Source organism: Nerophis lumbriciformis, linkage group LG17 (assembly GCF_033978685.3).
Source record: "Nerophis lumbriciformis linkage group LG17, RoL_Nlum_v2.1, whole genome shotgun sequence".
Lineage (NCBI taxonomy): Eukaryota > Metazoa > Chordata > Actinopteri > Syngnathiformes > Syngnathidae > Nerophis > Nerophis lumbriciformis.
The window spans coordinates 1,177,501-1,197,500 of record NC_084564.2 but is presented as its reverse complement, the minus strand read 5'-3'; the positions used below and the strand labels follow the sequence as shown (position 1 = coordinate 1,197,500).

Sequence of the window (20,000 nt, the reverse complement as noted above, 5' to 3'; positions counted from 1 at the left end):
TTATAAAGCTTTTGCCTGTTAAAGAAAGGAGACTGATCCAATGCAGAACAGACATTCGCGTGCCACGCTGTCACGACCCAGACGCACACCAGTGCGCAATCATATGGGAGCCGCGCTGAGCGCACCTCCAAGCGCGTCTCGCTGCCGGCGACGGCCGGGTATGGGCCCGACGCTCCAGCGCCATCCATTTTCAGGGCTAGTTGATTCGGCAGGTGGGTTGTTACACACTCCTTAGCGGGTTCCGACTTCCATGGCCACCGTCCTGCTGTCTATATCAACCAGGGTGAGCCCCACCCCTTTCGTGAGCGCACTGCGCGCGGAGTGACCCCTGTTACGCGCCCCCGGCAACAGGGGTGGCGGGCAGGTAAGCTGCGCGGGCGGAGCGCGCGGAGTGACCCCTGTTACGAGCCCCCGGCCGCGGGGGTGGCGGGCAGGTAAGCTGCTTACCTGCTGCGCGTGACGCCGGCCGCGGCGAAGGCGGACGAGGCGGGGTGTCGGTGCGGTGGGCGCGGTGGTGACCCTGGACGTGCGTCGGGCCCTTCTCGCGGATCGCCTCAGCTACGGCTCCCGGTGGGGCACTCTCGGGGGAAGGGGCCTCGGTCCCGGACCCCGGCGAGGCGTCCCTTCTCCGCTCCGTAAAAGTGTCCATCTCTTTTTTTTTTCTTCTTCTGTTGTGGCATATGCTGCAGGTGCCTGCTCGTTTTTCGTATGTGGGTAACAACATTTAACTATGTATATATATTTCCCAATTGGTTTAACTGCCACCCGCCTGAATCTATTTAAAATCTAATTTTGTTTTATTTCAACCGCCCGACCCGACCCGTGGATAAAATCTAATTTTTTTTTATTTCATCCGCCCGATCCGCGGATAATCCGCGGACTCCGCGGTTGTGCCCACAAACCGCGCATCTCTAATATATATATATATATATATATATATATATATATATATATATATATATATATATATACAGGACTGTCTCAGAAAATTAGAATATTGTGATAAAGTTCGTTATTTTCTGTAATGCAATTAAAAAAACAAAAATGTCATACATTCTGGATTCATTACACATCAACTGAAATATTGCAAGCCTTTTATTATTTTAATATTGTTGATTATGGCATACAGCTTAAGAAAACTCAAAAATCGTATCTCAAAAAATTAGAATATTTCCTCAGATCAAGTAAAAAAAAAGATTTATAACCGCAAAACAAAATCAAACATTTGAAAATGTCAACTAATGCACTCAGTACTTGGTTGGGAATCATTTTGCACGGATTACTGCATCAATGCGGCGTGGCATGGAGGCAATCAGCATGTGGCATTGCTGAGGTGTTATGGATGCCCAGGATGCTTCAATAGCGGCCTATAGCTCATTTGCATTATTGGGTCTGGTGTCTTTCAGCTTCTTCTTCACAATACCCCACAAATTCTCTATGGGGTTCAGGTCAGGGGAGTTGGCAGGCCAATCGAGGACAGTAATGCCATAGTCAGTACACCAGTTACTGATGGTTTTAGCACTGTGGGCAGGTGCCAGATCATGCTGGAAAATAAAATCATCATCTCCATAGAGCTTTTCAACAGAAAAGCTCCTCCCTCCCCACACTCACACACAAAGCGCATGTCTCTCTCTCTCTTCTCCGGCTTGTGACACAAGAAGAATCAGAACGATGACACAGCAGCGCTCCGATAAAACACACTTTATACTACATAAAAAGTAACGTAAAATAACGCAGTAACGCATCATGTAGTAATGGTAACTGAGTTACTGAATATAAAAAATAACGCGTTAGATTACTAGTTACCGCCGAAACTAACGGCGTTACAGTAACGGGTTAGTCCCAACACTGGTCATTACTGATCCCACGTTTCCTGAAAAATAATGTAAAAAAACAAAACAAAAAGAAACTTAAAGCCTTTTCCAGCTTATTACTGACATATACTTGCAGTTACTTGGTCCTACATTATATATCAATATAGATGAATACAGTCTGCAAGTGGGTGTGGCATGGATGATTGTTAATAAAAGACTTGATGGAGGATTCTTCAAAAGCAAGGCTTCAGTCAGCAGATGTTAAAGCAGCATAAATCTACTTTTACCGCAAATGAATATCAGAACCTAATATCGGTTATCCACCTCCTTGACTACTGAAAAGAGGCCTTGAGAAAAGGAAATCAATCGATCTGTAGTTATTATCATTATTGCCATTCATCAGTGGAAAAGAAAAAGCCTGCTTGTCATGTGATTCAAACAGTTACAAATCATTTTGATCAATTAGTACCTGAGAACAATAATATAACATTTCTTGTCTGATGTTTGTTTGTTTGCTCAGGACAACAAGAACACATCCTCCAACAAAGAATCTCTTGACGACCTTTTTCCTGCCGAGGACGAGGAGTCGTCACAAAGTAAGACACGTGCACACTAAGTCAGACTTTTTCACTTAGTGGCCGCATTGGGATAAAAAAATGTGTCCGGGGCCGAAAGCAGACTGCATGTAAAGTAAATATATATATATATATATTAATATAATGGATATTAAGAGTATGTGAAAGTTTGACTCCTACCTTGTTTACTTCCATGACAACCTTCTTAAAGATTTGTAATCCATCAGAAATATCAAGCAGCTAAAATGCGTCAAACATAAATACAGGTAAAAGCCAGTAAATTAGAATATTTTGAAAAACTTGATTTATTTCAGTAATTGCATTCAAAAGGTGTAACTTGTACATTATATTTATTCATTGCACACAGACTGATGCATTCAAATGTTTATTTCATTTAATTTTGATGATTTGAAGTGGCAACAAATGAAAATCCAAAATTCCGTGTGTCACAAAATTAGAATATTACTTAAGGCTAATACAAAAAAGGGATTTTTAGAAATGTTGGCCAACTGAAAAGTATGAAAATGAAAAATATGAGCATGTACAATACTCAATACTTGGTTGGAGCTCCTTTTGCCTCAATTACTGCGTTAATGCGGCGTGGCATGGAGTCGATGAGTTTCTGGCACTGCTCAGGTGTTATGAGAGCCCAGGTTGCTCTGATAGTGGCCTTCAACTCTTCTGCGTTTTTGGGTCTGGCATTCTGCATCTTCCTTTTCACAATACCCCACAGATTTTCTATGGGGCTAAGGTCAGGGGAGTTGGCGGGCCAATTTAGAACAGAAATACCATGGTCCGTAAACCAGGCACGGGTAGATTTTGCGCTGTGTGCAGGCGCCAAGTCCTGTTGGAACTTGAAATCTCCATCTCCATAGAGCAGGTCAGCAGCAGGAAGCATGAAGTGCTCTAAAACTTGCTGGTAGACGGCTGCGTTGACCCTGGATCTCAGGAAACAGAGTGGACCGACACCAGCAGATGACATGGCACCCTAAACCATCACCCAACCATGCAAATTTTGCATTTCCTTTGGAAATCGAGGTCCCAGAGTCTGGAGGAAGACAGGAGAGGCACAGGATCCACGTTGCCTGAAGTCTAGTGTAAAGTTTCCACCATCAGTGATGGTTTGGGGTGCCATGTCATCTGCTGGTGTCGGTCCACTCTGTTTCCTGAGATCCAGGGTCAACGCAGCCGTCTACCAGCAAGTTTTAGAGCACTTCATGCTTCCTGCTGCTGACCTGCTCTATGGAGATGGAGATTTCAAGTTCCAACAGGACTTGGCGCAAAATCTACCCGTGCCTGGTTTACGGACCATGGTATTTCTGTTCTAAATTGGCCCGCCAACTCCCCTGACCTTAGCCCCATAGAAAATCTGTGGGGTATTGTGAAAAGGAAGATGCAGAATGCCAGACCCAAAAACGCAGAAGAGTTGAAGGCCACTATCAGAGCAACCTGGGCTCTCATAACACCTGAGCAGTGCCAGAAACTCATAGACTCCATGCCACGCCGCATTAACGCAGTAATTGAGGCAAAAGGAGCTCCAACCAAGTATTGAGTATTGTACATGCTCATATTTTTCATTTTCATACTTTTCAGTTGGCCAACATTTCTAAAAATCCCTTTTTTGTATTAGCCTTAAGTAATATTCTAATTTTGTGACACACGGAATTTTGGATTTTCATTTGTTGCCACTTCAAATCATCAAAATTAAATGAAATAAACATTTGAATGCATCAGTCTGTGTGCAATGAATAAATATAATGTACAAGTTACACCTTTTGAATGCAATTACTGAAATAAATCAAGTTTTTCAAAATATTCTAATTTACTGGCTTTTACCTGTAAGTGTGGAGATAATGTTTTACATAGTTCCCATCATGCACTCTAATACATTTAAAGGAGTGTAATTTAGAATTGTTTTAATGGTGTTTGGACGTTTTTTTAATATCCACAAGCAGTTTGTGTTATGTCTGACCATGTGTGTTGACCTTTTATGTTAGTTGGATTTTTTTTGCACCATGACTAGGGATTTAGTTTGGATTGTGTCATATAAGTAATTGCTGTGCTATTATAATAAAGTGCAAACCCCGTTTCCATATGAGTTGGGAAATTGTGTTAGATGTAAATATAAACGGAATACAATGATTTGCAAATCCTTTTCAACCCATATTCAGTTGAATATGCTACAAAGACAACATATTTGATGTTCAAACTCATAAACTGTATTTTTTTTTTGCAAATAATAATTAACTTAGAATTTCATGGCTGCAACACGTGACAAAGTAGTTGGGAAAGGGCATGTTCACCACTGTGTTACATGGCCTTTCCTTTTAACAACACTCAGTAAAGGTTTGGGAACTGAGGAGACACATTTTTGAAGCTTCTCAGGTGGAATTCTTTCCCATTCTTGCTTGATGTACAGCTTAAGTTGTTCAACAGTCCGGGGGTCTCCCTTGTGCTATTTTAGGCTTCACATTTTCAATGGGAGACAGGTCTGGACTACAGGCAGGCCAGTCTAGTACCCGCACTCTTTTACTATGAAGCCACGTTGATGTAACACGTGGCTTGGCATTGTCTTGCTGAAATAAGCAGGGGCGTCCATGGTAACGTTGCTTGGATGGCAACATATGTTGCTCCAAAACCTGTATGTACCTTTCAGCATTAATGGTGCCTTCACAGATGTGTAAGTTACCCATGTCTTGGCCACTAATACACCCCCATACCATCACACATGCTGACTTTTACACTTTGCGCCTATAGCAATCCGGATGGTTCTTTTCCTCTTTGGTCACGACGTCCACAATTTCCAAAAACAATTTGAAATGTGGACTCATCAGACCACAGAACACTTTTCCACTTTGTATCAGTCCATCTTAGATGAGCTCAGGCCCAGCGAAGCCGACGGCGTTTCTGGGTGTTGTTGATAAACGGTTTTCGCCTTGCATAGGAGAGTTTTAACTTGCACTTACAGATGTAGCGACCAACTGTAGTTACTGACAGTGAGTTTCTGAAGTGTTCCTGAGCCCATGTGGTGATATCCTTTACACACTGATGTGGCTTGTTGATGCAGTACAGCCTGAGGGATGGAAGGTCACGGGCTTAGCTGCTTACGTGCAGTGATTTCTCCACATTCTCTGAACCCTTTGATGATATTACGGAGCGTAGATGGTGAAATCCCTAAATTCCTTGAAATAGCTGGTTGAGAAAGGTTTTTCTTAAACTGTTCAACAATTTGCTCACGCATTTGTTGACAAAGTGGTGACCCTCGCCCCATCCTTGTTTGTGAATGACTGAGCATTTCATGGAATCTACTTTTATACCCAATCATGGCACCCACCTGTTCCCAATTAGCCTGCACACCTGTGGGATGTTCCAAATAAGTGTTTGATGAGCATTCCTCAACTTTATCAGTATTTATTGCCACCTTTCCCAACTTCTTTGTCACGTGTTGCTGCCATCAAATTCTAAAGTTAATGATTATTTGCAAAAAAAAACAACATCAAATATGTTGTCTTTGTAGCATATTCAACTGAATATGGCTTGAAAATGATTAGCAAATCATTGTATTCCGTTTATATTTACATCTAACACAATTTCCCAACTCGTATGGAAACGGGGTTTGTACATTCAAGGGCTAATTTACTTTTATTGTCCACAAGATGGCAGTGAATATATGTAGCATTCAGAGATCGCCTGGTATTTAAGATGCTCTCATGAACTCATGACGTCTCGAGGACCAATTTGAAGACGCTGGCGGGTCACACTTGGCCTGCGGGCCGTAGTTTGGACACCCCTGGTATAAGCACTACTTGCCTGTAGTACCACCACTTCCCCGAGGAGGCAGCAGTGAGTGACAATAACAAGCTTGTGCTCTTTGTCGCCAGCGCCTCACCACAGCAGCGTGGCCGCCGCGGCCCAGCAGGGCGGCTACGAGATTCCCGCCCGTCTCCGCACGCTCCACAACCTTGTCATCCAGTACGCCTCGCAGGGCCGCTACGAGGTCGCCGTCCCCCTCTGCAAGCAGGTCAGACACAAGCCATGTTGGGAAAGTAGTGGGACTGAAAACTCGTGTGAAATTGTGCGAGCAAAACGCATTTTTTAGATCCTGCAACTCCAACATGAATATATGATCATGTGACTGACACGCGTGCATGTGAATCTTTACTTGTGACCACCTCCGGCTGGGCGATAAAACAATATCGCGAAAGACACGTAACCGATATCAATAAAAAATGCATTCGATAAAACGTTTTATATTTTTTCTTTGTCGAAAGAAACCGGACGTTACACCAGTGGTTCTCAAACTTTTTTTGTCATCCCCCACTTTGGACAAGGGGGAGTTTTCAAGCCCCACCTGCCCCCATCGCCCCAACAGAGCGCTAATGCCAAGCTTTAACATTTTCAAATTTATTGAACATCAAGTTGTATACATTCAAACTCAATAACATAAAATAACATCAAGTTCAATGATAAATAAAATAACTGTGCAGCTGTGGTATAACTTGCATCAAGTTCAATAATAAATAAAACAAAAGTGTTATAACTTGCATCAAGTTCAATAATAAATCAAAAAAAGTGTTATAACTTGCATCACGTTCAATAATAAATCAAAAAAAGTGTTATAACTTGAATCAAGTTCAATAATAAATCAAATAAGTGTTATAACTTGCATCAAGTTCAATAATAAAAAAAAAAGTGTTATAACTTGCATCACGTTCAATAATAAATCAAAAAAAGTGTTATAACTTGAATCAAGTTCAATAATAAATCAAAAAAAGTGTTATAACTTGCATCACGTTCAATAATAAATCAAAAAAAGTGTTATAACTTGCATCAAGTTCAATAATAAATCAAAAAAGTGTTATAACTTGCATCAAGTTCAATAATAAATCAAAAAAGTGTTATAACTTGCATCAAGTTCAATAATAAATCAAAAAAGTGTTATAACTTGCATCAAGTTCAATAATAAATCAAAAAGTGTTATAACTTGCATCACGTTCAATAATAAATCAAAAAAAGTGTTATAACTTGCATCAAGTTCAATAATAAATCAAATAAAAGTGTTATAACTTGCATCAAGTTCAATAATAAATCAAATAACTTGCATCAAGTTCAATAATAAATCAAAAAAAGTGTTATAACTTGCACCAAGTTCAATAATAAATCAAATAACTTGCATCAAGTTCAATAATAAATACAATAAAAGTGCCACTTTGCAATCTTTGCAAAAAAAAAGGAGGAGCTATGCATTTGGCAAGACAGGGCAAGTGACAGCACTTTCCCCCAGGAGAGCCACCTTGCTTCACTGTGAAACAGCACGGCTGTATGATCAGCTCCCATTTCCTCACACAGTGCAGAGAACAGTCGCACTTTCAGTGATCGTGTTTTGATCAAATTTACCGCGCTCACAACATCTGTTAAAACCTCATTGAGTTCGGGGCTGAGCTGCCTTGACGCGAGTGCTTCCCGGTGAATGACACAGTGTGTGCCCGTCACATTTTTGTTTCTCTGCAGGCGCTGGCTCTGGCTCGACGACCTTTGAGGTGTGAGTCACAAATGTATATATTTGTGTAATTGTGGTCCACACATTAGCCTGCTACCCATCCGCGCGAAAGTTTGTTCCGCTTAGCCCCGCCCCCATTAGTTACTGTTGCTATGTCTGTCAAACTTTCGCTCATACCGAGAAATATAAAGCCTACAGTAAAAATAAGTACCGGTAATTTCCATTTATTTATATAGCGGATTTCACAGACAGGATCACAAAGTGATTTACAGTGTCTATAGAAAATGAAAGCATAGTAAAAAAAATAATCTAAGAATATAATAATAAAAAAAAAATTTAAAGTGAAATTTCCTCCCGTTCCTCGCGCCCCACCTGTCATGTCTCTATTCCCCACCAGTGGGGCGCGCCCCACACTTTGAGAAACGCTGCGTTGCACAAAGGTGCTCGCTCTCTGGTAACCGAGCAACACAGGAAGTGATCATTGACCAGTGGGAGTGACACGCTAACAGCCAATCAGGTGACAGTATCAACTATCAAGTTTGGTTGTGCCTTCCTGTTGTCTCATGATTGATTGTTTGCATGGAGTGAGAAGAGAAAGTAAAAATGAGTGTTGCAGAGAGCGAATAAAATGTTGACAAAACAGGAAAAGTCACCTTGACAGTATGGCGGTTTTGGGGGATTTTTTTTAAACAGACCGTAGTCAGACCAAGGCGCTTGTATTCAGTAATACCACACCAACTTAGCCGCACTCCTTCGTGAGCACTAAACCTGCAGAAAATAGTTATTCTGGGAACATATCTGTGGAAGACCCTCGCTTCCGGGTGAGTTCTCAGGACCATTCCAGGGAAGACATTGTCGTGAGATGGTTTAGACTTCTTTATTTTTCGGGAACAGAGTCTTTGGCGTGATTTTCAGCCGCTGCCTTTTCTTACGTGAGCACACGAATGGTTTCCTTCCGTCCGCCGTCTACTTTTCAGCAGCACGTCGCCGTCGTTCGCCGTCTACTTTTCAGCAGCACGTCGCCGTCTACTTTTCAGCAGCACGTCGCCGTCTACTTTTCAGCAGCACGTCGCCGTCGTTCGCCGTCTACTTTTCAGCAGCACGTCGCCGTCGTTCGCCGTCTACTTTTCAGCAGCACGTCGCCGTCGTTCGCGTGGTAGCAGAGGATGGTTTCCTCCCGTCCCAATGGGGATTAAAATGCCAATAATTGTGCAGTCCTAACTGAAAACCTCTGAAGCTCCTCTCCCATGTCCACAGGCCTTGGAGGACTTGGAGAAGTCGTCCGGCCACACCCACCCTGATGTCGCCACCATGTTGAACATCCTGGCGCTGGTGTACAGGTGAGGCTAATGACGTCTCAACATTTCTGCACCAAATCCTGACTGACATCAAAACTGCATTTCCTCAGAGACCAAAACAAATACAAAGAGGCTGCTAACCTGCTGAATGATGCTTTGGCCATTAGGGAGAAAACACTGGGATTGGACCACCCTGCTGTAAGTTCTTTGCTTTTTCTGTGTCGTACACACTAGTGATGGGTCCGGCAACACCGATGCATCGGCGCATGCGTCGAGCTCATAGAGCAAAACCCTGTGTCGGTGCGCTTACCGCTTTTAGAAAGTCACGTGACCGATCATGAGCTGTTTTGGTCACGTGACCGATACGCCAACTGTGTCGCACTGACGCCTCCTCTGTGCCCTGTGAGCGGCTCTTTTCTACAGCCGGAGAAATAATAACTAAGAGAAATCGTCTAAAATGTAATACGTCGGAAAAACTTTTTTTTCTTTTTTTTTTTTTTATAAAAATGTGTAAAAAAATAAAATTAAAAAAATTCCCAGTCCACAATCATCCACAACACGTTCTCTTAGATGTCCATGTTATGATACATGTTCACATTATTTATTGACTGTATCTAAAAAAGATACAAATATATTTTTATTTAAATGAAGATATGAAATAATCCTAAATGAAATACAATGACTTGCTTTATATTATTGTATATACTAGGGCAGGGGTCACCAACGCGGTGCCCGCGGTCACCAGGTAGCCCGTAAGGACCAGATCAGTCGCCCGCTGGCCTGTTCTAAAAATAGCTCAAAGAGCAGCACTTACCAGTGAGTTGCCTCTATTTTTTAAATTGTATTTATTTACTAGCAAGCTGGTCTCGCTTTGCTCGACATTTTTAATTCTAAAAGAGACAAAACTCAAATAGAATTTGAAAATCCAAGAAAATATTTTACAGACTTGGTCTTCACTTGGAATAAGCGGTAGAAAATGGATGGATGGATGGGTCTTCACTTGTTTAAATAAATTCATTTATTTTTTACTTTGCTTCTTATTACTTTTAGAAATACAATTTTACAGAAAAAATACAACCTTAAAAATGATTTTAGGATTTTTAAACAAATATACCTTTTTACCTTTTAAATGTCTTCCTCTTCTTTCCTGACAATTTAAATCAATGTTCAAGTAATTTTTTTTAATTTTTTTTTTTATTGTAAAGAATAATAAATATTTTAGCTTCTGTTTTTTCGACGAAGAATATTTGTGAAATATTTCTTCAAACTTACTATGATTAAAATTCAAAAAAATTATTCTGGCAAATCTAGAAAATCTGTAGAATCAAATTTAAATCTTATTTCAAAGTATTTTGAATTTCTTTTAAAATTTTTGTTCTGGAAAATCTAGAAGAAATACTGATTTGTCTTTGTTAGAAATATAGCTTGGTCCAATTTGTTAAATATTCTAACAAAGTGCAGATTGGATTTTAACCAATTTAAAACATGTCATCAAAATTCTAAAATGTATATTAATCAGGAAAAATTCCTAATGATGTTCCATAAATTATTTTTTAATTTTTTCAAAAAGATTCAAATGAGCTAGTTTTTCTCTTCTTTTTGTCGGTTGAATTTTGAATTTTAAAGAGTCGAAATTGAAGATAAACTATGTTTCAAAATTTTATTTTAATTTTTTTCGTGTGTTCTCCTCTTTTAAACCGTTCAATTAAGTGTTTTTTTCATCATTTATTCTCTACAAAAAACCTTCCATAAAAGGAAAAAAAAAAGTACGACGGAATGACAGACAGAAATACCCATTTTTTTATATATATAAATGTATTTATTTAGCTATTCTTGTTTAAATCCCACTTACGTGTAACTTACAAATGACAATATATTTATTTATTTAAGTGTGTATCAAACTGGTAGCCCTTCGCATTAATCAGTACCCAAGAAGTAGTTTTTGGTTTCAAAAAGGTTGGTGACCCCTGTACTAGGGCATCAAATCAGTGTCAGTTGAGTCGGTCCATAGGTTGCCTGTAGGGATTTTTAATGTCCAGCAGATGTCAGTATTTAGTGACACAGTATCGACACAGTATCAATACAGTTTTGCAATGTGTCGAAACGCTTCATGACGCCTCATCAACCCATCACTATTACACACATAAGCTTTATATATGTGTGTGTGTGTGTGTAGGTGGCAGCCACCTTGAACAACCTGGCGGTGCTTTATGGTAAACGAGGCAAATACACGGAGGCGGAGCCACTGTGCAAACGAGCGCTGCAGATCAGAGAGAAGGTGAGCCTAAGCCCCGCCTCCCCACTCCGCCCCTTACTCTTCTTACGCACACCTTCCCTCCCCCCCGCTGGCAGGTTCTGGGCACGGACCACCCCGACGTGGCCAAGCAGCTGAACAACTTGGCGCTGCTGTGCCAGAACCAGGGCAAGTACCAGGAAGTGGAGCAGTACTACGAGCGCGCTCTGCACATCTACCAGAGCAGACTGGGCCCCGACGACGCCAACGTGGCCAAGACCAAAAACAACCTGGTGAGACACAGAGGGGGGCGGGGTTTTGATACCAAATGACCTGGCTTCATGCTCGCCTTACTTCGTCCTCTGGCTGTCAGGCGTCCTGTTACCTCAAGCAGGGAAAGTACCGTCAGGCAGAAGCTCTCTACAAGGAGATCCTCACCAGAGCACACCAGAAGGAGTTTGGATCTGTGGAAGGTGAGTTGCAAACGTGAGAACAAACGCTTTATTAAATGATTTATTAAATCAGGGGTGCTCACACTTTTTCTGCAGGCGAGCTACTTTTCAATTGATCAAGTCGTGGGGATCTACCTCATTCATATATATCATTTATATTTACTTATTTATGAATTTATATATATAAAAATTTATATATATAAAAAAATGGGTATTTCTGTCTGTCATTCCGTCGTACATTTTTTTTTTCCTTTTACGGAAGGTTTTTTGTAGAGAATAAATGATAAAAAAAAAACAATTAATTGAACGGTTTAAAAGAGGAGAACACACGAAAAAAATTAAAATACAATTTTGAAACAGTTTATCTTCAATTTCGACTCTTTAAAATTCAAAATTCAACCGACAAAAAGAAGAGAAAAACTAGCTAATTTGAATCTTTTTGAAAAAATTAAAAAAGAATTTATGGAACATCATTAGTAATTTTTCCTGTATTGGACACTGGGGGTGTCCAAACTTTTTCCACTGAGAGCCACACACACTGAAAACATCAAAGCATGCAGGGGCCGTTGTGATATTTTTCATTTTCAAATCCAATACAAGATGTCATTATTTTTGAACCTTTAGGGCTCCCTTCAAGTTTGGTCTCGGAAACCTGGAAGGGTCTCGTCATAAAAATGTTAAATACGTTATATAAATTAGAGATGTCATGCCGATATTATCGGCCGATAAATGCTTTAAAATGTAATATCGGAAATTATCACTATCGTTTTTTTTAATATCGGTATCGTTTAAAAAAAATAAAAAAAAAATAATTTAATTTTTTTATTTTATTTATTAAATCCGGGGTGCTCACACTTTTTCTGCAGGCGAGCTACTTTTCAATTGATCAAGTCGTGGGGATCTACCTCATTCATATATATCATTTATATTTACTTATTTATGAAATATATGTTTTTGTTAACAAGTTAAAGGTGTTTAAAAATAATGCAAGCATGTTTAACACATATAGTTAATATTGTTAATACATTAAAGGTGTTTAATGATAATACAAGAATGTTTAACACATATAGTTAATATTGTTAACAAGTTAAAGGTGTTTAATGATAATACAAGTATGTTTAATACATATAGTTAATATTATTAATAAGTTAAAGGTGTTTAAAGATAATACAAGCATGTTTAACACATATAGTTAATATTGTTAACAACTTAAAGGTGTTTAAAGATAATACAAGCATGTTTAACACATAGTTAATATTGTTAATAAGTTAAAGGTGTTTAAAGATAATACAAGCATGTTTAACACATAGTTAATATTGTTAATAAGTTAAAGGTGGTTAAAGATAATACAAGCATGTTTAACACATATTGTTAATATTGTTAACAAGTTAGAAGTGGTTAAAGATAATACAAGCATGTTTAACACATATAGATTCCTTTCTTTCATGAAGACAAGAATATAAGTTGGTGTATTACCTGATTCTGATGACTTGCATTGATTGGAATCAGACAGTGGTGATGATAAGGTCCGCATTTTCGAATGGAGGAGAAAAAAAGTCCTCCTTTCTGTCCAATACCACATGAAAGTGGTTGGTTTTTGGCATCTTATTTGTCCAGCTTCCGTACTCCTTTGTATACACTTTACAAGAAATACATTGTCGGCAAACTCCGTAGCTTGCTAGCTTGTGCACGCCAGCTTTCTGAGACTCTTATTTTGGTAGCGCAGGCAGGATGAAGCAGCGCTTTTATTGTGCAACTGTGCAGTCGGTCTTTGGAGTTTTGACGACAGGTACGGCGCCAGAGTCTGTTGAAATAAAGTGTTTCTCGCCTTCCAGTCGGTCATTTTAATGATCTGGCAGCAGCCAGCGTCATCTCAGAAGACCCTCGGGTGCCGTGAATGTCAATCAAGTGACGAAAGTGACGTCATAGTGAAGATTTATGATCGCTCATTTTTAGGACTATTTTTTTAATGCCTGGCTGGTGATCGACTGACACACCCTCCGAGATTGACCGGTAGATCACGATCGACGTAATGAGCACCCCTGTATTAAATCAACATAAAAAACACAAGATACACTTACAATTAGTGCACCAACCCAAAAAAAAAGCCTCCCCCATTTACACTCATTCACACAAAAGGGTTGTTTCTTTCTGTTATTAATATTGTGGTAGGTTCCTACATGATATATCAATATATATCAATACAGTCTGCAAGGGATACAGTCCGTAAGCACACATGATTGTCCACTAATAGTACTAACCTTTAACACTTCATTTGACTCATTTTCATTCATTACTAGTTTCTATGTAACTGTTTTTATATTGTTTTACTTTCTTTTTTATTCAAGAAAATGTTTTTAATTTATTTATCTTATTTTATTAATATTTAAAAAAGGACCTTATCTTCACCATACCTGGTTGTCCAAATTAGGCATAATAATGTGTTAATTCCATGACTGTATATATCGGTATCGGTAATTAAAGAGTTGGACAATATCGGATATCGGCAAAAAGCCATTATCGGACATCCCTAATATAAATATAACTTCAAATCTATCTATCGATTGATTTATGCTCTTTTTGTTAAAACTGTTTTCTTTGGCAGAAACACAAAATATGCAATATTTTCTCCACAAAAATTTCCAGGTGGAATATTAGATGTGAAGTGATTGGAGCCTTAAATAGGTCAATAAACCAAAACAACATTGATTTTTTTTTTTTTTTACTAATTATTAGTTTTTGAACAATGGCAGTTAAAAAATAAATAAAAAATCAACACTCAGGGATCCAAAAAGGATTCAAAATACATCAAACTTTTTTTTTTTTTTACTTTTTACTCTTAAATCTTTAAATCAACTTCAGATCAAGATGTCTGTTGATCATAAGGATGTTTCTTTTTAGGACACGCATGGCCCATTGTATAAGGACTCCCTTTGGGACATAAGGTTTTGCAATGGGACTTAAGGACCTATTGAATTTGTAAGGTTTTATTATTATTCTTTCTTTTTTCTTCCGCCGCCTCTTTGAGCTGTAATTTGACCCACTTAACATGCTTCAAAACTCACCATATTTGACCCACACATCAGGACCTGCGAAAATTGCCTTTTAATAAAAAAACCGAACCCCAAAACTCAAAATTGCGCTCTAGCGCCCCCTAGGAAGACAAAAAACTAAGCTGCCTGTAACTCCCACTAGGAAGGTCGGAGAGACATGAAACAAAAACCCCTATGTAGGTCTGACTTACACCTACATTTTATAATTGTATATCCTCGGGCTAAAATCAACAGGAAGTTGGCAATTCCCCCTTCAAGACAAAAAAGTACTAAAAACAGTCGCTTTTGCCTCTTTGAGCTGTAATTTGACCCCCTTAACATGCTTCAAAACTCACCAAACTGAACACACACATCAGGACTGGCAAACATTGCGATCTAAAAAAAAACCTAACCCCAAATCTCAAAATTGCGCTCTACTGCAATTTTTTAATAAAACACAAAAAAAACTGCTCCTCGGAAGAAAAAAATGACAAAACTGCCTGTAACTCCCACTGGGAAGGTCGGAGAGACATGAAACAAAAACCTCTATGTAGGTCTCACTTAGACCTACATTTCATAAATTGACAACCCCCAGCAAAAATCAACAGGAAGTTTGCTATTCCCCCTTCAAAACAAATTTTTTGTAAAAACCGGTCACCTTCCTTCAAAAACGATCTCCTCTGAGCGCGTTTGTCGTTTCGCCTTCAAACTAACACAGGAGAGAGATTGAACCCTTCTGATTACAATGACAGAAGCGCTTTTTTTCTAACTGCTCCGGTTTTGATTTTATGACCCTTCAAAGACCCGCTGCGCTGATGCTGCTGCACTGCTGTTTTTTTAAGATGGCTGCTTAAAAGCAGGAAGCACCAACGTGCCCACACAATGCAGACAAGATAGGTACACTAGACAAAAGTCTTGGGACACTTCAGACTAAAAGTAGACAAAAGTATTGGGACACTTATGACTATCACTGGACAAAAGTATTGGGACACTTAGGACTAGCACCTGCCAAATACGCGGGCCCGACCAATGCTGCTTGCAGCTTTAATTTTCATTTGATTTTGTTTGCTTGTTTTATGCACTTTTTGTCAACTGGAAAAATGGTAAATGGGTTTAGGGCTGCAACAACTAATCGATTAAAATCGATTATAGAAATAGTTGGCGATTAATTTAGTCATCAATTCGTTGGATCTATGCTATGTGCATGCGCAGAGGCTACTTTTTATTTTATTTTATTTTTTTATAAGCCTTTATTTATAAACTGCAACATTTACAAACAGCTGAGAAACAATAATCAAAATAAGTATGGTGCCAATATGCTGTTTTTTTTTCTTTCAAATAAAATACTGGAAAGGATAGAAATGTAGTTTGTCTTTTTTACCCAATTATTAATCGATTAATCGAAGTAATAATCGACAGATTAATCGATAGTCAAATTAGTTGTTAGTTGCAGCCCTAAATGGGTTATACTTGTATACATACTTGCCAACCCTCCCGAATTTTCCGGGAGACTCCCGAAATTCAGCGCTTCTCCCGAAAACCTCCCGGGACAAATATTCTCCCGAAAATCTCCCGATTTTCAGCCGGAGCTGGAGGCCACGCCCCCTCCAGCTCCATGCGGACCTGAGTGAGGACAGCCTTTTTTCATGACGGGAGGACAACAGGGTGACAAGAACTAAATCATCCAGACTAGAGATACATTGTATTATTATGTTTATCTTACCTAAAAATAAATATATTTATTAATATAAAAAAAAAACTAAATACATTTTTATTATATTTTGCTAAAAACATCAAAATGAATTGTATTTTTTTTTGTATTTTTTCTGACTCCTTATTACATCCCGCCATAGAATTGAAATAAACATATTTGAAATAATTAATTTTAAATGATCATAATAATTCATTTAAAATGACCATATTTAATTATTAAAATAATTGCTTGTTTATCAACAACTTTAGCATTTTATTCATTACATTTTGAAGCTCTCAGAAGCCAAGTTATGTTATATTCCTTAATATTTATTTATGCAAGTTTGAAGTATCAATTATCCAAACACAGTTTTGTTTGCATATTTTCAGGATGTAGATTATATATATATATATATATATATATATATATATATATATATATATATATATACTAGAGATGCGCGGTTTGCGGGCACAACCGCGGAGTCCGTGGATTATCCGCGGATCGGGCGGATGAAATGAAAAAAAATTAGATTTTATCAGCGGGTCGGGTCGGGCGGTTGAAATAAAAAAAAATTAGATTTTAAATAGATTCAGGCGGGTGGCAGTTAAACCAATTGGTAAATATATATACATAGTTAAATGTTGTTACCCACATACGAAAAACGAGCAGGCACCTGCAGCATATGCCACAACAGAAGAAAAAAAAGAAAAGAGATGGACACTTTTACGGAGCGGAGAAGGGACGCCTCGCCGGGGTCCGGGACCGAGGCCCCTTCCCCCGAGAGGGCCCCACCGGGAGCCGTAGCTGAGGCGATCCGCGAGAAGGGCCCGACGCACGTCCAGGGTCACCACCGCGCCCACCGCACCGACACCCCGCCTCGTTCGCCTTCGCCGCGGCCGGCGTCACGCGCAGCAGGTAAGCAGCTTACCTGCCCGCCACCCCCGTGGCCGGGGGCTCGTAACAGGGGTCACTCCGCGCGCTCCGCCCGCGCAGCTTACCTGCCCGCCACCCCTGTTGCCGGGGGCGCGTAACAGGGGTCACTCCGCGCGCAGTGCGCTCACGAAAGGGGTGGGGCTCACCCTGGTTGATATAGACAGCAGGACGGTGGCCATGGAAGTCGGAACCCGCTAAGGAGTGTGTAACAACCCACTTGCCGAATCAACTAGCCCTGAAAATGGATGGCGCTGGAGCGTCGGGCCCATACCCGGCCGTCGCCGGCAGCGAGACGCGCTTGGAGGTGCGCTCAGCGCGGCTCCCATATGATTGCGCACTGGTGTGCGTCTGGGTCGTGACAGCGTGGCACGCGAATGTCTGGGCTGCATTGGATCAGTCTCCTTTCTTTAACAGGCAAAAGCTTTATAACCTCACTAATGCCTTGCATCGTCTATATTAGATATATAACAACGGGCGGGTGCGGTTCTGATCAAATGTTACATCGGGTGGATGGCGGATGGTTGACGACTTTCTGATGCGGTTGCGGATGAAATAATTGCCTATCCGCGCATCTCTAATATATATATATGCATGAAATACTTGACTTGGTGAATTCTAGCTGTCAATATACTCTTAACCACGCCCCCAACCACGCCCCACCCTACCCCTGACCACGCCTCCACCCTCCACCCCCCACCTCCTGAAATCGGAGGTCTCAAGGTTGGCAAGTATGCTTGTATAGCACTTTTCTACCTTCAAGGTACTCAAAGCGCTTTGACACTATTTCCACATTCACCCATTCACACACACATTCACACACTGATGGAGGGAGCTGCCATGCAAGGCGCTAACCAGCAGCCATCAGGAGCAAGGGTGAAGTGTCTTGCTCAAAGACACAACGGACGTGACGAGGTTGGTAGAAGGTGGGGATTGAACTCAGGTTGCTAGGTGACCGCGTCACGCCGTCCCCTACAAAAACCTAAATAAAACTGTTTTTAAGGTAAAAACACCAAATATGGAATATTTTTCCTAACAAATATTTGAAAGTGTAATATTTGAGGTGAAGTACAGACTTTGATTCATTGTTTTCCAGCAATGAGTTTTAAAGATGGCATCTTTGTGTTATTAGAGTCAACATTGCAACTTGTTGTCGTTACCTGTCACCTGTTTGCTCTTTATTACACTGTTTTATGTAATAGTATTTTTTCATTTTCACTTTCATTTTTATGTAATAGTATTTTTCATCTTTGTGTTATTAGAGTCAACATTGCAACTTGTTGTCGTTACCTGTCACCTGTTTGCTCTTTATTACACTGTTTTATGTAATAGTGTTTTTCATCTTGCCGTGAAAATTAGCTGTGGGTCGCAGCTTTTTGGGCTATTCTGGTTTAGACGCTTCCCGTCTTGTCGACCCAGGTGACGCCCGGCCCAGCTGGTCGGGCGGAGACGAGGCCCAACCCCACCAGGAGGGACCCCTGAGGCGCAGCGGCTCCTTCACCAAACTGCGAGAGTCCATACGGCGAAGCAGCGAGAAGCTGGTCCGCAAGCTGAAGGGCGCCGGCGTGGATGACGCCGCCCCAAGGAATGCTGGGTAAAAACTGAGGCTTTCATTTTAAATGTTTTTTTTTTTTTTTTTAAATACAAAACCGAGTACCTTCGTGTCTGCAGGATGAAACGCGCCAACTCGCTGAATTTTCTCAACGTTGGAGGAGAAAGTCAAGATGGCGGCCAGGTGACATGACCTTAATGTTAGATAATGAAGCATTTGCTTTTTAACACGCACATCAAAGTTGAGCAACAACACAATGACGACTCAGCAGGGGGTTTAATTCTTGCTTTGGTTTTGTTCTTCAGTCGCGCTCGCTGACGGACCATCGAGGACTGAGCTCCAGCACGCAGAGCCTCACCAGGAGAGGATCACTTGGCACCAGCTAACGTACACACACACACACACACACACTGAGGGTCCATTTATATTGATAAAGTAAAATAGTATGTGGTTTGTTTTGGTAGCCTACAAACACAAGATGGATCTCAGAGTGAAAAAGCACACTGTTCTTGTTTGAGGCACCTCTGAATGTTCCAGAGATGTCATGAAGTGTGTGTGTGACATGCAGACATTCTTACTTCAATTCACATTCCAGGCGAGGACACAATCATTAGTTTGTCGTTACAAGTTCAATTTAAACTTGCACTTCAGACATTTTCACTTCTCGTCATGTCACGGCACAGTTTGTCCACAAGAGGGCGTTTAAAGGCGTGGACTAGAGATGCGCGGATAGGCAATTATTTCATCCGCAACCGCATCAGAAAGTCGTCAACCATCCGCCATCCACCCGATGTAACATTTGATCAGAACCGCACCCGCCCGTTGTTATACAGGTAAAAGCCAGTAAATTAGAATATTTTGAAAAACTTGATTTATTTCAGTAATTGCATTCAAAAGGTGTAACTTGTACATTATATT

At 40.3% G+C, this 20,000-nt stretch overlaps 1 protein-coding gene across 2 annotated transcripts in view; it reads left to right on the top strand.

Moving 5' to 3' along the window:
• Positions 1-20,000, top strand: part of klc3 (kinesin light chain 3) — a 32,252-nt gene that overhangs the window by 9,589 nt on the left and 2,663 nt on the right. The window contains exons 5-14 of one of the 2 annotated variants that reach the window (XM_061972180.1): positions 2,335-2,410; positions 6,271-6,410; positions 9,147-9,229; positions 9,298-9,385; positions 11,364-11,465; positions 11,540-11,713; positions 11,794-11,893; positions 18,950-19,124; positions 19,202-19,265; positions 19,388-19,469. In XM_061972180.1, the coding sequence (XP_061828164.1) occupies positions 2,335-2,410; positions 6,271-6,410; positions 9,147-9,229; positions 9,298-9,385; positions 11,364-11,465; positions 11,540-11,713; positions 11,794-11,893; positions 18,950-19,124; positions 19,202-19,265; positions 19,388-19,468 (1,083 nt within the window). In that variant the 3' untranslated portion in view covers position 19,469. Of the gene's footprint in view, positions 1-2,334; positions 2,411-6,270; positions 6,411-9,146; positions 9,230-9,297; positions 9,386-11,363; positions 11,466-11,539; positions 11,714-11,793; positions 11,894-18,949; positions 19,125-19,201; positions 19,266-19,387; positions 19,939-20,000 lie in introns of those variants that run through there. The other variant, XM_061972179.1, reaches the window with a different exon arrangement.